Source organism: Tupaia chinensis, unplaced genomic scaffold, assembly GCF_000334495.1.
Source record: "Tupaia chinensis unplaced genomic scaffold, TupChi_1.0 Scaffold000367_1, whole genome shotgun sequence".
Lineage (NCBI taxonomy): Eukaryota > Metazoa > Chordata > Mammalia > Scandentia > Tupaiidae > Tupaia > Tupaia belangeri.
Window position 1 is genome coordinate 147829 of NW_006159864.1, and position 14630 is coordinate 162458.

The 14630-nt window shown below is 35.9% G+C and overlaps 1 protein-coding gene across 4 annotated transcripts in view; it reads right to left on the reverse strand.

Moving 5' to 3' along the window:
• LOC102502973 (ATP-binding cassette sub-family A member 3-like) overlaps nucleotides 1-14630 on the reverse strand; it is a 100838-nt gene that overhangs the window by 69882 nt on the left and 16326 nt on the right. For 3 of the 4 annotated variants that reach the window (XM_027773742.1, XM_014589658.1, XM_027773744.1), the window contains 3 exons: nucleotides 11007-11180; nucleotides 7392-7573; nucleotides 3616-3750 (listed from right to left, as the gene is read on the reverse strand). In XM_027773742.1, the coding sequence (XP_027629543.1) occupies nucleotides 3616-3750; nucleotides 7392-7573; nucleotides 11007-11180 (491 nt within the window). The remainder of the gene's footprint in view (nucleotides 1-3615; nucleotides 3751-7391; nucleotides 7574-11006; nucleotides 11181-14630) is intronic. The other variant, XM_027773743.1, reaches the window with a different exon arrangement.

The window sequence follows — 14630 nt, forward strand, 5'->3', positions numbered from 1 at the left end:
CCTGACATGTTTTTCAAGCCACTGGAACCCTGCAGTCAGTCATGTAAGATCCAACTACCTTAAGCACCATGTCACTATCTGGCCCTGCATACAGGTTTTGAAAAAACATACTGGGCCCAACCTTTGTAGTGCAGTTAGTACCATACTGATCTGTATTGCTGGAAACCACAAGGCCAACTCTAGATCCCATTGCTGCTAGGTCAACCTCAATAGTGAGGAGTTAACTGTATATTAAGCAAAGAAAACATATAAGAATCAAATTATTTTCAAGTAATTTAGTTGCTTCTAAAAACAAAGTCAAAAATATTTAACGGAAGACAGAAATACCTAGTATATCCCAAAAGGCAGATTTTATATACCTTGCATCCAATAAAAACTATCCAGATTAGAAGGCAGCTATGCTCACCACTATACCACCAACACACACTGCCAAAGCAATTCTACCCAAGAAGAGTGGGTGGCATCTCACTCCCTAACCCAAAAATATACTACAAAGCTGTGATAATCAAAACAGCATGGTATTGGCACAGAAACAGACAGGTGGACCAATGAAACAGGATAGAGATCTAAGAAATAAACTCCCAAACATACAGCCAACTGATTTTTGACAAAGGGTACCAGTAAATACAGTGGGGAAAGGAAAACTCCTTTAGCAAATAGTGTTGGAAAACTGGATAGTCACCTGCAGAAAGATGAATCTGAACCCCTACTTCTCACCATTGACAAAAATCAACTCAAAGTTGATCAAAGATCTAAACCTAAGACCTCAAACTATAAAACTACTCGTGGAAAACACTGGGGAAATTCTGGGAGACATTGCGGTAGTCAAAGGTTTCTTAAATAAGACCCTCAAAGCACAGTCAAAAATCCCAAAAACAGACAAGTGGGATTACATTAGATTAAGAAGTTTCTGCATGGCAAAAGATACAGTAATTAGTGTGAATTGACAGCCCTCAGAATGGGAAAATATTTTTGTAAACTATGTGTCAGATAAGGGACTGATAACCAGAATACACAGGGAATTCAAGCAGCTTTCATGATAAAAGATTATCGACCCAATTAAAAGATGGGAGAATGAGCTGAAAATACCACTCTTTAAGGAAGACATATGAATAGCCAAAAGGCATATTAAAAAATGGTCAAAATCCCTCATTATAAGAGAGATGAAGATCAAAACCATAATGAGATATGACCCAACCCCAGTCAGAATGACTAAGATTAAAAAAAAAAAACAAAAAATGATAAGTGCTGGCAGGGTGTGGTGAAAGGGGAACTCTCCTACACTGCTGGTGGGAATGTAAATTGGTCCAGCCACTGAGGAGAACCATATGGAGATTCCTCAAAGATCCACAAATAAAACTACCATATAATCCATCAATCCCACTCCTTAGTATCTACTCAAAGGACAGAAGAATGCTTAGTCGGAAAAGTGCCTGCATGTCTATGTTTATTGCAGCATTATTCACAATTGCTAAGACACAGAATCAACCCAAATGCCCACGAACAGGAATGGATTGAAAAAGTGTGGCATATATACTCTATGAAATACTACTCAACCATAAAAAATAACAAACCCCTGGCTTTTGACAGAAAGTGGATGAATATGCAAGATTTACTGCTGAGTAAAGCAAGCCAGGCTATGAAGGAGAGACACTGTATGTTTCCCCTTAATACATACTGAGTGTCCACACTTTATAGCCAAACTGAATGACTAGAGGATTTAGGAACATAGAAAATGGTTATAAATACCAGATACAGTATGAGAAGAGGGTGGGTAAAGGAGGAGAGTCTGAGGAAGGACATTCAGGAGAAAAGTAAAGAGGCAAGACATTTATGGGACAAAGAAATAGGTTATTATCTATTGAAGATAACATGTATAGTATTCTCAACTGAATTGGTGAGAAATGAATACATGTTGGAATATTCACTTTGAAAGCTAAGTGACATATGTGATTGAATATATAAAAGAAATTGAAATTAAAAAAAAATGATCAGACATGTAAAGAAACAGGAAAATGTGACCCACGAGAAAGTGAGTTAACTGAAATATACCTAGAACTGACATGTATGTTAGAATGAGTGAACACATTGAAATGATAATAAGTATATGCAATATGTTCAAAAAGTTAAGACACAAAATACATTTAAATAATATAACTTCTAGAAATAAAAACTATAATTTCTAAAATGAAAATACACTGGATGATATCCATAGCAGATTAGACACAGCAAAAGAAAAAAAAAATGGTTAAGTTGAAGACACAGCAAGAAAAACAACAAGAAATAAAACGCAAAAATAGAATAACTAAACAAAACAATGACAACCTGTGATACAACTTGTAGCGGCATAATTAAAGCACAGTTAGAGTCCTTGAAGTGGTGGGATGTAAAAATAACTAAACAAATAATAAATAAAAATGTCCCAAACTTGATGAAAATGATGAAAGTATATTCAAGATGTTCAATAATTCAAGGAAAATCATAAATTGCATAAACCAGATATAAAGAAATGTCCTGAAAGGCACGAGAACAAAAAGAACACTGTGTGTGTGTGTATGTGTGTGTGTGTGTGTGTGTGTGTGTGTAATACACACACACACATATATATAAATTAAAGCAAATTTAATATATATTTAATATATGTGTGTGTGTATATACGTATATATATATAATGTGTGTGTGTGTATATATATATATATGAGCTTTAGAGTACTATAGCAAAACAGAATAACTATAGTTAACAATTTAATATATATTTCAAAATAGCTAGAAGGATTTTTTTTTGAGAGGTTTTTGCTATAGGGCGCGTGCACTCACCAGACAGACAGAGAGAGACATAGAGACAGAAAGCGAGAAATCACCCCCCAGGGGGGATGGCCACACCCCAATCCCTTCTCCTCCATTCTTCTCTCGGGATCATGGGCATGCACGCACACACGCCCGGCCTGAGTTTTAAGCTACCGGGTCCGGGACGTGAACCGCGGTCAACTACGTGGGAGTCCAGAGACATATCCATTACACTAACTGCTGGTCCCAAAAAGAAGGATGTCAAACGTGCACAACACAAAGTATGATAAAAGTCTGAGTCATATATATATGTAAGAATTAAAGCAGATTTGTTTTCAGAAACAATGCACAATGCATGTGAACAGTGGAACATCTTTAACCTAAAATTCTATCCTCATTACAAATATATTTGAAAAATGAAGATGAAATAAAGACTATTTTGGACACAGAAAATCTGAAAGAGCTAATCACCAGTAGACTAGTAGTGTAATACACAGCCACTGTTAGTATTGCATCATCTAGCTTGTTTTCTTCACATAAATTACTTTAAAAAGTCAACTCTCACTTGCTGCCAAGTCCATCAGAGGATATTCAAGGTAATGTATAATGAATGGAGTAAGTAAGCAATAGTTGTGAAGATATGTCTATTTTGATAGGTTCTATGAATCACGACTCCAATCAAACTCTGTCTCTGAAAGTAGAACTATATTGATTACAAATTCTAGGTATCTGTTTTGTTTTCTTGGAATGAATTGTTACAAAAAATTCCAGGGCACAGTATATATGGCTTTCAGTCTTTGCAGGAAAAAGAGATTTTTGAAACAATACCTTGTGCAAATTCTCGATCTGTATACCTGCCACCAAACCGGTAGGTTCAGCCTCAAAAAAGTTGCCTTGAGTTCTCCCAGAGGTTTTCCTTTCTTTTTTCTTTCTAATTCTTGATTTGCTAAACCAATATGAGCGCTAGAAAGAAATCCAAAATGTAATTACCAAAATGATTATTAAGAAATAAAATACTCTAGGGATCAACAGATGGCATAGTGATTACATGTCGCTGGACTCCCAAGTAGTCAACCGCAGTTTGAGTCCCAGACCAGGTGGCTTCAAACTCACGCCAGGCATGTGGGCATGCGTGTCCAAGATCCCAAGAAGAGAAGGGATCGTGGAGTGGCTTTCCTTCCAGGGAGAGGGGTGATTTCTCACTTTCTGTCTCTCTATCCAGTGAGTGAAAATGTCTTATAGCAACAATTTCTCTCAGAACAACAACAACAACAAAATAGCATCTAAAAGAATAAAATACTTAGGGATCAACTAATCAAGGAGGTGAAAGACTTGTACACTGAAAACTATAAAACCTTACTCAAAGTATTTAAAGAAGATCTAAGTAAATAGGAATCAATCAGTGGTGTGGTGGTTAAGGTGGCTGGATCTTTTATGCCAACTACACAATTTGAGTCCCATATTCAGCACCTTGAAAAATACTCTGGGTGCATGTGTGTGCATACCAAAAATCTCAAGAGGAGAATGGAGGAAAAAGGTCTGAGGCTTGGCAAACCTCTACAAGGGATGCTTTTTCAGTTTTCAAGAAAAAAAAATACAAAACAAAAAAACCAAACAAGTAAATAGAAAGTTTTTGGATTTGAAGTTTTTTGTTTGTTTGTTTTGTTTTGTTTTGTTTTTTAAGAGATTTTTGCTATAGGACACGTGTGCTTGCTGGAGATTCAGAGAGAGAAAGTAAGAAATCACACCCCAAGCAGGATGGCTATGCCACAATCCCTTCTCCTCCATTCTCCTCTCAGGATTTTGGGCATGCATGCACACACACCTGGCATGGATTTCAAACCACTGGATCCAGGATTTGATCCATGGTTAGCCATGTGAGGAGTCCAGTGCCTTAACCATTATACCACCTGCTGGCCCCGGAAGCTTTTTTTTTTTTTTTTTTAAATAGGGTGATGCTACCTAAATCAATCAAAGGAGTTAATGTAATCCCTAAAAAACATTCCTATGAATATTTATGCAGAATTAGGATAGTTAATCCCAAGTTAAATGGAACTACAAGGGCCCCATAATAACCAAAACAATCTTGAAAAAGAACAAAGTTGGATGACTTATAGTTTCAGGTTCAAACTTAATACATAGTTAGAGTAAACAAAACAGTGTGATACTGGCATAAGAACAGACATACAGGTCAAAAGAATAAAATTGAGGGTCAAGAAATAAACACATATAACTATGATCAATTGGTTTTCATCAAGGATGCCAAAACCATCCAATGGAGAAATAGTCTCTTTAAAGAGTGGGTCTATGACTACAAGATATAAACATGCCAAAAAAATTAATAAATAAAAACAAATTAGATTCCTACCTCACACCATACACAAAATTAACTCAAAATGAATCAATGATCTAAATACAAGAGCTAACACAATCAAACTTTCAGAAGAAAACAAAGGAGTAAATATCTATAACCCCATATTTAACAATGGTTTCTTAGATATGACACCAAATTCATGAACAATAAAATAAAAAAATAGGATTTTATAAAAATTAAAAACCTTTATGCATGGGGCCAGCAGGTGACATGGTGGTTAAGGTACTAGACTCTCACATAACCAATCACAGTTTGAGTCCAGGATCTAGTGACTTGAAAATCATGCCAGGTGCATGTGCCCCAAATCCCAAGAGTAGAATGGAGAAGAAGGGACTGTAGCATGGCCATCCCCCCAGGGGTGATTTCTCACTTTCTCTCTCTCCATCTGTCTCTATTTCTTTGGCGAGCACATGTACCCTATAGCAAAAATCTCTCTCTAAAACAAAACAAAACACCACACCACACATGTACACAATGAAACAGCACTTTAAACCCACGGAGATGGCTGTAAAAAAAGGAAAATAAGTGTTGGTGAAGATGTGGAGATTGGAACTCTGCCCATTGTTTGTGGATAGTAAAATGGTGCTATTACTATGGAAAACAGTTTGAAGGCTCCTCAAAATGTTAAACATAGAATAGACTATGAACTCGTAGCTCCATTCTTAACTAATATTTTAAACAAATATTCTTTTTTTTTTTGGAGAGGTTTTTGCTATAGGGTGCGTGCACTCACCAGAAAGACAGACAGAGAGAGAGAGAGAGAAAGTGAGAAATCACCCCCCAGGGGGGATGGCCATGTTGCAATCCCTTCTCCTCCATTCTCCTCTCGGGATCTTGGGCATGCATGCACACGCGCCCGGCTTGAGTTTTAAGCCACTGGGTCCAGGACGCGAACCGCGGTCGACTACGTGGGAGTCCAGCAACATAGCCATTACACTAACTACTGGTCCCTAAACAAATATTCTTAATGAATTATTAATGAATTATTCAAACAAGTACTCATATACAAATATTGACAGCAGTGTTATTCACAGTATCCAAAGGATAGAAACAACATATATGTCTACCATGAACAAATGGATAAAGAAATTGATCTATATAATACATACACTGGAATATCAAGCAGCCATAAAAAGGAATGAAATCAATACTGATACATGCTACAACATGAATAAACTTCAAAACATTATGCTAAGTGAAAGAAGCAGACATAAAATCACTTAATATATACTATTAGTTGTATTTCATGTAAAATATCCTGAATAAGTAAACCCATAGAAAAAGAAAGCACATTAGTGATTACTAGGAGCTTGGAATAGGGGAAAATGGAGTGTGAGTTCTTCATGGGTCAGTGTTTTACTTTTGAGTGATGAAAATATTTTGAAACTACACAGAGATAATGGTTGCACACTGTGAATGTACTTTATGCCACTTTGTTCATTTCAAAATGTTTTATTTTGTGTTATGTGACTTTCACTTCAATTAAAAATAGTTAAATATGAAAAAAAATGAGGCTAAGAACTTGAAAACACTTAGGCTTGGCTTACTTTATAAGATAGATAAAGTTATAGTATACTACTAGGGATTATACTTGCAGCAAAAGTATCTATGATTTGAATCTCCAGTGCTTTAAAGTAAAAACTAAGTTGAAATGCCGTCTTCAAGATATAGGGAGAAAGTGGAATTACTCAAAAATGAGCTCAGCCAATGGTTTTTACCATGTGTGGTAAGAATATTTTCTTTATACCATATATCATCCAGTAATGGTGAGGATGTGTGGAAGGCAAGATGCAGATGCTCACCTACTCTAAGCAAAGTGGTCTACCCACTTAAAGGAAACTAGTCATGCACTCCGATACAGAAAATATCTAAGCTTCTCACTAGGACCTAACAAATCATCATGTGCTAGTTTAGATATGAACACTTTTTGAATATTTTTAGGTTTATCACCCAACCTAATCCACTATGTACCATCTGACTACAGAACAGTTATAGAACAGTTATAGAACTCACATTATTAATACAGGGTTTTGAGTGTCCTATTTATAGGTGTCATTCATATACATATGCATAAGTTTAAGATGTATAAAGAAATGATTAACATTTAAATATAAATGGTTTATAAATGAGTATAATTTTGCACCTGACCTTTTGGTTTAAGTATAAATATTATGAAATAGGTTCACAAGGACTATGGCCTTTTTGTAATAACAGCAGTATTCAAACTCACCTTAAGGAAAAAGTACCACGGTTGGGGCACGCCGTACTGCCCTGGAAAGACAGTTTCTATATACCAGGTAACAAGGCCATACAAAAAAGCATCAAATAAAAGCATTCCTAACATATAGCCAAAGATGAGGTTATCCTCAATGTTGGCTGATTTCCAAAGGTTATCCCATTTAACACCAATCTCTGAAATACAAAGGAAAATATTTATTTGCCACCGATGAAAATTATGTGATTGAAACAGAAAAGAGGTTGATACTTTAAATTATTTATTTATTTATTTATTTTTGAGAGGTTTTTGCTATAGGGCGCGTGCACTCGCCAGAAAGACAGAGAAATACAGAGGGACAGAAAGCAAGAAATGACCCCCCAGGAGGGATGGTCACGCCGCAATCCCTCCTCCATTCTCCTCTTGGGATCTTGGGCATGCATGCACACACACACCCAGCGTGAGTTTAAACCTCTGGGTCCAGGACTCGAACTGCGGTCGACTACATTGGAGTCCAGTGACATAGCCATTATGCCAACTGCTGATCCTTTACTTTAAATTTTGACACTGTGAGTTGTCTATCCACTGATACATTTAGTATTTAGGTCAACTAGGAAATGATGAAAAGGAGAAATAATATGGGTTTCTCCTTCCTCTTTTCAAAACCTTCAAATATAAATAGAAAGGATTGAGACAAAATAAGTGACTTAAACAAAAATAAGCAGTATCAGAAGAGTCACAAAAAACCAAAAACAAAAACACACAAAAAATGGACCTTTTAGATCCTATCCCTCTACTTCTGCCCCTTATGCTAAGTTCCTATTGAAATAACCATTAGGATGTCCACCTTTGGAAAAATATTACAACACTAAAGATGGATGCTAACTAAAGAGCAAAAGAAAAAATAATTTTGCTTAGCTATAACACTGATGGAAAGGGAAAAAGGAAGTCACTAAGAGAAGACAAGTAATCCTTTTCTCTTCTATATCCTCTATCCCCAGAGGATAGCATAATAGGAAAAGCATTAGGATTTGCACTGAACCCCTAATTTAAAGAGGCAAGACAAACAAATGTCAGTATTTATGAGCAGATGAATTGACTGAAAAGTGTGCAAACATATACACTACAGAATACTCAGTCATAAAAAAAAAGAGACCCCGACATGTGAAAGTGAAAGAAAATGGAAGATTTACTGCTAAAAGCCCGACTATGAAAGAGAGGCACTGTATGTCCCCACTTAATATATACCAAATGTCTGCACTCTATGGCAGAAACTGGAAGGTATAAAGGCATGAAAAGCAACCACAGATACTAAAGACTGTGTGGGAGCAGGGAGGGAAGTGGAGGAGGATAAGAGGGAGGGAAATTAAGGGGAAAAGAAAGAAACAAAACATTTAAGGGACACACAAATGGAAAATTATCTGTTAGTAACAAGTATGGCAATATCTTTGAACCAATATACAGTGTATTCATGATGGGAAAATTAATTTGGTATGCAGTAATGTACACAGTGATTAAATGTAAAAAAAAATAATGAAAGAACAAATTTAAAAAGAGGCAAGGCATGAAGATGACAATGGTCCATAAAACTCATGTGCCCTTCAACTTTAGTCATTTGTTTTCTATAAACCAGCACTTTAAGAAGAACATTCATGAGCATTCTTGTCTTTCAGAAAGCTAAAAATAGTAATTATGTGAGAAAATTTATTTAGTGGAATTTATTTATTTTTTTAACACAGGGGCCTTTTTATTTTATTTTTTATTTATAATTTTTCTCTTTTTTCTAAACATTCCCTTAAAATTTTTATTATTATTTATACATTCAATCGCTATACATCATTTAGATTGTAAAGAGAACTTACCCAGCATGATATATACCTCCAACCAGTCCAGTTGAGAATACTATACACATCAATATCAACAGGTAATAAACCATTTTAAATGATTATGAAAATAAAAGTCATTTGATAAATTAGAAATAGCTAACAGTATATGGTAGTGACATTTTCATTGGCAGAATTAGCCAGATAAATGGACCCGATGCAATGCTTCTGGCTCTGCATATGTTGAAAGTGGCATTTAGAGGTTGTGGAAATTTACAAGTGTTAAGGCCAGACAGGCTTAGAAAGGACCAGTGACTAAAGGATATAGAAAGACAGTAAATGGATGTGAATACCAGATATAGTGTGTGTGAAAGAGTAGAATCGGAGGAAGGACATTTAGAAGAAAAACAGTGAGGCAAAGTCATGGGACAAAGAAATGTGGTATTATCTGTTGAAGATAATTTTATAGCTTTATCAACTTGACTGGGAGAAATGTTCGCATGTTGGAATATTCACTTTGTAAGCTAAATAATGTGATTGAATGCATAAAAGAAAATGAAATTAAAAAATATATTAAAAGAAAAAAAGAAAGGACCAGTGAATGGCAGAGAACTTAATGAAGGTTTTAAGGCTTTAGCAAGTGACCCAAACTGACTAAGTGGCCAGTCCCAGTACGTGCTCTTCAGCTTTTAAGGGCCTCACACCAGAAACTTCGCTACAGAGGCAAAAAATGTGAATGCCACAGAGATTTAAGGTCTCCATTTCCCTCCACCATAAGAGATCTCATAAATTTCCACTCTTATCCATATCATCTTGAAGAATACAGAAGGGTGATAGCCAAAAGACTCATTCATAAAAACCTCAATAAATTGTCAGATCAAACTTAACTCAGACTAGTTTCTTAACCCGTGAAGAATATGGAGAAAAATTAATTGCAGGAAATGAAGATACATTTGCTTTTTATGTAAGATTGGCAATATATATTTGAAAGGGTTTGGAAAAACTCATGCACCATTGCTGGAGATTAAACCGAGATACTCTTTTTGAAGGTTTTTATAATCTAAATACAAATTAAACTATGAATACCTTATGAAATAACACTTTCATAGCCAGTAATTTTTTTTCAGATTAAAATGCATATATGAGCAAATATATGTGTACAGTTGAGGATAACAGCACAAACTTGGAAACCACCTAAATGTGCATTGATAAGAAAAGTGGTTTATTAATTTTAGCACCCATAGCAAGTGAAATATTAAGCAACTTTATACAAAATGAAGCATAGCTCTACATAGGAAGAGGTTCACCAGCTGCTGAGTACATGTACATATGCATGAAAGAGAGAGAGAGATATATAGAGAGACCTCTGATGGGGCTTGGTCATGCCATGATCCTTTTTCCTCTAGTTCTGCATCCTGCCAGGAACCTGAACATATATGTGCATGGGTGAAGCTAAAGCGGACCAGGACTTGAGCCTTGGTCAGCCATGTGGGATCCAGCTACCTCTGTGCAGAATCTAGCCACTGCACCCCACGTATTTTAAGTGAGTAAAGCAGGCTGCAGAATAGAATATTTAAAATAATTTTGAGAGTGTAGAGGGGTTTCTCATGGAGAGATAGAGAACTTTTAACTTTATACACTTCTGACATTTTTTACAGTCCATGTAACTGCTTTTATGATAAATCTGGGGATAAATAAATATTATAACATTTTCTTACCTTCTCATTTATTATCCCACCCACATTGTCTCACCCCACCTTTCTAAGAATTAAACCAGCAAGGCAAAATTTGTAAGGCAAACACTCACCTCTTAATTCCAACTTGAGCAGAAGATTAATTCCGAGTGCCAATGCAACATTTGAGCTGAGACAGGCAACTACCTTGTTAGCAAGGGTTAGCTCTCCATAGTGTCGAATGATAAAGTTAAATGGAAAGAAACTGGCAAAAAACAGGAAATTTCCAACACTAGTAGCCAAATGGGCTACAAATAAGAAGGACATTATAAAGTCAGTGTAATGCAATCTACAAAATAATTAAGAACAAACTTTTAATACTTCACCAAAGCACTAGACTCTCCCTTTATAAAAGGGAGGAATTTGCCTTTGCTTTCATCCTAATATCACCAGTGCCTAGCACACAGTATGTGCTCAAAAATTTGTGTTAAATTATTCCAGCTATATGGGAGGGCAGAAAGGCTAGGAGGTGAGTGACAATATTGTAAGATCCTGTTGAGGATCTCTCTCTCTCTCTCTCAAAAATAAACAAACTTTAAAAAAAAAGTATATTTAATGAATATGTAACTGTGAGGAAGAACTTTTCCTAGAAAGCATATTTTTAAATGCACGGTCATAAATATTTATAGTAATTTAAATAAAGACTGACTATTCATGTGTTATAAAAATTTCCTTTTGCCTTTCTAAATTTATTCATTCATGATCTTGGAAGCAAAGAAAGAAAGAACAGTTGAACAAATAGATAATTACTGAGATTTGGATGTAATTAAGTCATAAGCATGGGATCCTTAAACTTGAAATTTTTGTCAAGATATTGAGGGGATGGGAACCAGCAGTTAGCATAATGGCTATGTAGCTGGACTCCCACATAGTCCACCGCGGTTCGCGTCCCGGACCCGGTGGCTTAAAACTCACGCCGGGCGCATGTGCGTGCGTGCCCAAGATCCCAAGAGGAGAATGGAGGAGAAGAGACTGTGGCGTGACCATCCCCCCTGGGGGGTGATTTCTCGCTTTCTGTCTCTATGTCTCTCTCTGTCTGGCGAGCGCACGCGCCCTATAGCAAAAACCTCTCAAAAAAAAAAAAAGATATTGAGGGGATATAAAATCAAAATCGATGAAGAAAGTAAAAACTATCCAGATAAAACTACAAAAGATGCTACTTTCAAAGATTAAAATATTTACTTTACCCATACTATACTCTATAAATAATCAGATACTTTAAACATTTGGGAGAAGGATGGGAAATGGCAGAGGGTGACAGGGAGGGAATCAATGGGAAAAAAGAAAGAAGTAAACAGTTAAGAAATATAAAGTGGAAAATTATCTGTTGAAGATAATACACATGGTAATATCTTTGGGTCAATATTCAGTATATTCTGGATGAGAAAATTCATTTGGTATACTGTAATGATATATAGGGAATGGAAATAAAATAAAAACAAAAAAATAGAAAAGGTAGAAAAATCTATCAATTTCACTGAATGCACACTAATATCATCCTAAGCCAAGCTATCATATTTTATCTGAATTTCAAATTTGCTCCACTTGTACCCTTTACTAAACTTTTAAAGACAAATTGCTATTGGACTCCTATGCCAACTATAATATAATAAGCTTTTCTTAACTTGACTTTTAAAAAACAACCCCACATAAGACTTTTATTTCCAGTATTTGTGATCTAGGTATTTGGGACTACTACTTCCCCAAAATGACAATCAGAACTGATTGAGAGTATGAAAAAAATAAAACAACTGATTACATTAGAGAGCTTAAAGAGTAGTGAAGAATTACTGGGTCAGGAGCTAGTTGAAGGAAACCCAAAAGTAAACTCTGCATTTGGGACCACTTTATCCATGTGGGAATGCGTCAGTCTGAAGACAATAACTGGGGATACAAAGTAGAACTTCTGGCACCCTTTTATGTTTTCAGTTTCCTTATAGGAATGTGAGGGCAAAATGGAGTCCACACCTGGTAAGGATGAAGAACTTGCCAAACTTTCATATTTTGGATAACAATGGTATTCTAAGAGTAAAGAGACTGTAGTCTACCTCTAGTAATCTAAAATGCCAAATTTTTAAACTGGACTAAGATAACACTAGAGCTAGACTGACAGCTGACTTCTCAAAGGAAATAATGAGAACCATAAAGTGATTGGGATGATATCTTTGATATGCTTTGAGGCAAAAGCAAAATGATTCCACATAGAGAATCAGAGATGCAGGACAGTTATGAAGAGAGATCAGGAAGATGGCAGAATAGTAAGATGTGTAATTTCTTCTCCACCTAGATGAGAATCGTACTGGCAGAATCTGTCTAATGGAACTAATTTGGAACCTGGAATCTACTCGAGGTCTCACAATTTCTTGTAACTTCCCTACAGAACTGGGAAACAATTTCTGCTGATTCAAATCACAGAGTTTGTAGTCATTTGTTATAGCAGCAATAGGAAAAGTGTCTATACACAGAAAGCTGTAAATACTATGAGAGGTTGAAGGATACTTAAATAAGAGACAAACTGAAGTTCCTATGTGGAAAGTTTCCATATGGTAAAACTTTCAATTACCAAATAAACTGCTTATTCAACACATTCCCATTCAAAATTCTATCAAGCTTTCTTTTTTTGTGTGTGTTTGGGGGGAGTTGACAAATTGATTTTAAAATTAATATGGAAATGTAAAGGATTATGAACAATAAAGCATTATTAAAGGAAAGCTTCACATCCACACTACCAAAAATTAGAACAAGGGACTAGCAGATAGTATAATGGTTATTCCACTGGAATCCCACGTGGTCAACCATGGTTTGAATCCTGGACCACGGGGCTTAAAACTCAAGCCGGGTGCATGTGCATGACAGGCCCAAATCCGGAGAGGCAAATGGATGAGAAGGGATTACCACGTGGTCATCTCCCCTCAGGGGTGACTTTCTGCTTTCCCTCTGTCTTTCTCTCTGTCTCTCTGGCAAGTGCACATGCCCTATAGCAAAACAAACAAACAAAAATACCCCTCTCAAAAGAAAAAATCAGGACTAAACATAAAGCAGTGGCTAATATTGTTTGTTTTTCTACAATAGTTTCTCTCACTACATCTTCAGTTATTTCACATGCATTTTGATATGCTGCATTTTTATTTTGTATATATTTTTAAATTTTTTATTAAATTAATTTATTTACATTCATTCTTCATTGCACATCATTACAGCATACAAAGTGAGATTTTCCATCCAGAGTACACTGTATATAGGCTCAGTCAAGCACATCAACATACATGTTATCATCAACAAATAATTTTTCGTTTCTTGTTTCCTGTATGTTTTGCTTTTTTTCCCCCATCCTTGATTCCGTATCTCTTACCCTCGGCCGTCTCCCACTCTCCTCCCACACTGTCTCTGGTATCTATGTTTGCTTTCTATACATTCCCTCCCCCCCCCCCTTTTTTTGAGCCACTAAAGAATTAACCTAAATATTTTCATAGCAAACACAGCTGATACATACATTTCCATGAACACAAGCAAGTCCAACTTTAGGGATAAGCCTCAGTGAGTAGAATGAATATCCTATAAAGTAGCATCTAGCTGGGGCATTATATCTTACTGCAGGCATCGAAAAGGTATTTTTAATGCATTTTTTTTATTTCAAGAAAAACAGTTTTAATTATTTTCCGGAAACTTTTTCTTTTTTAACTTAATTTACATTCTTT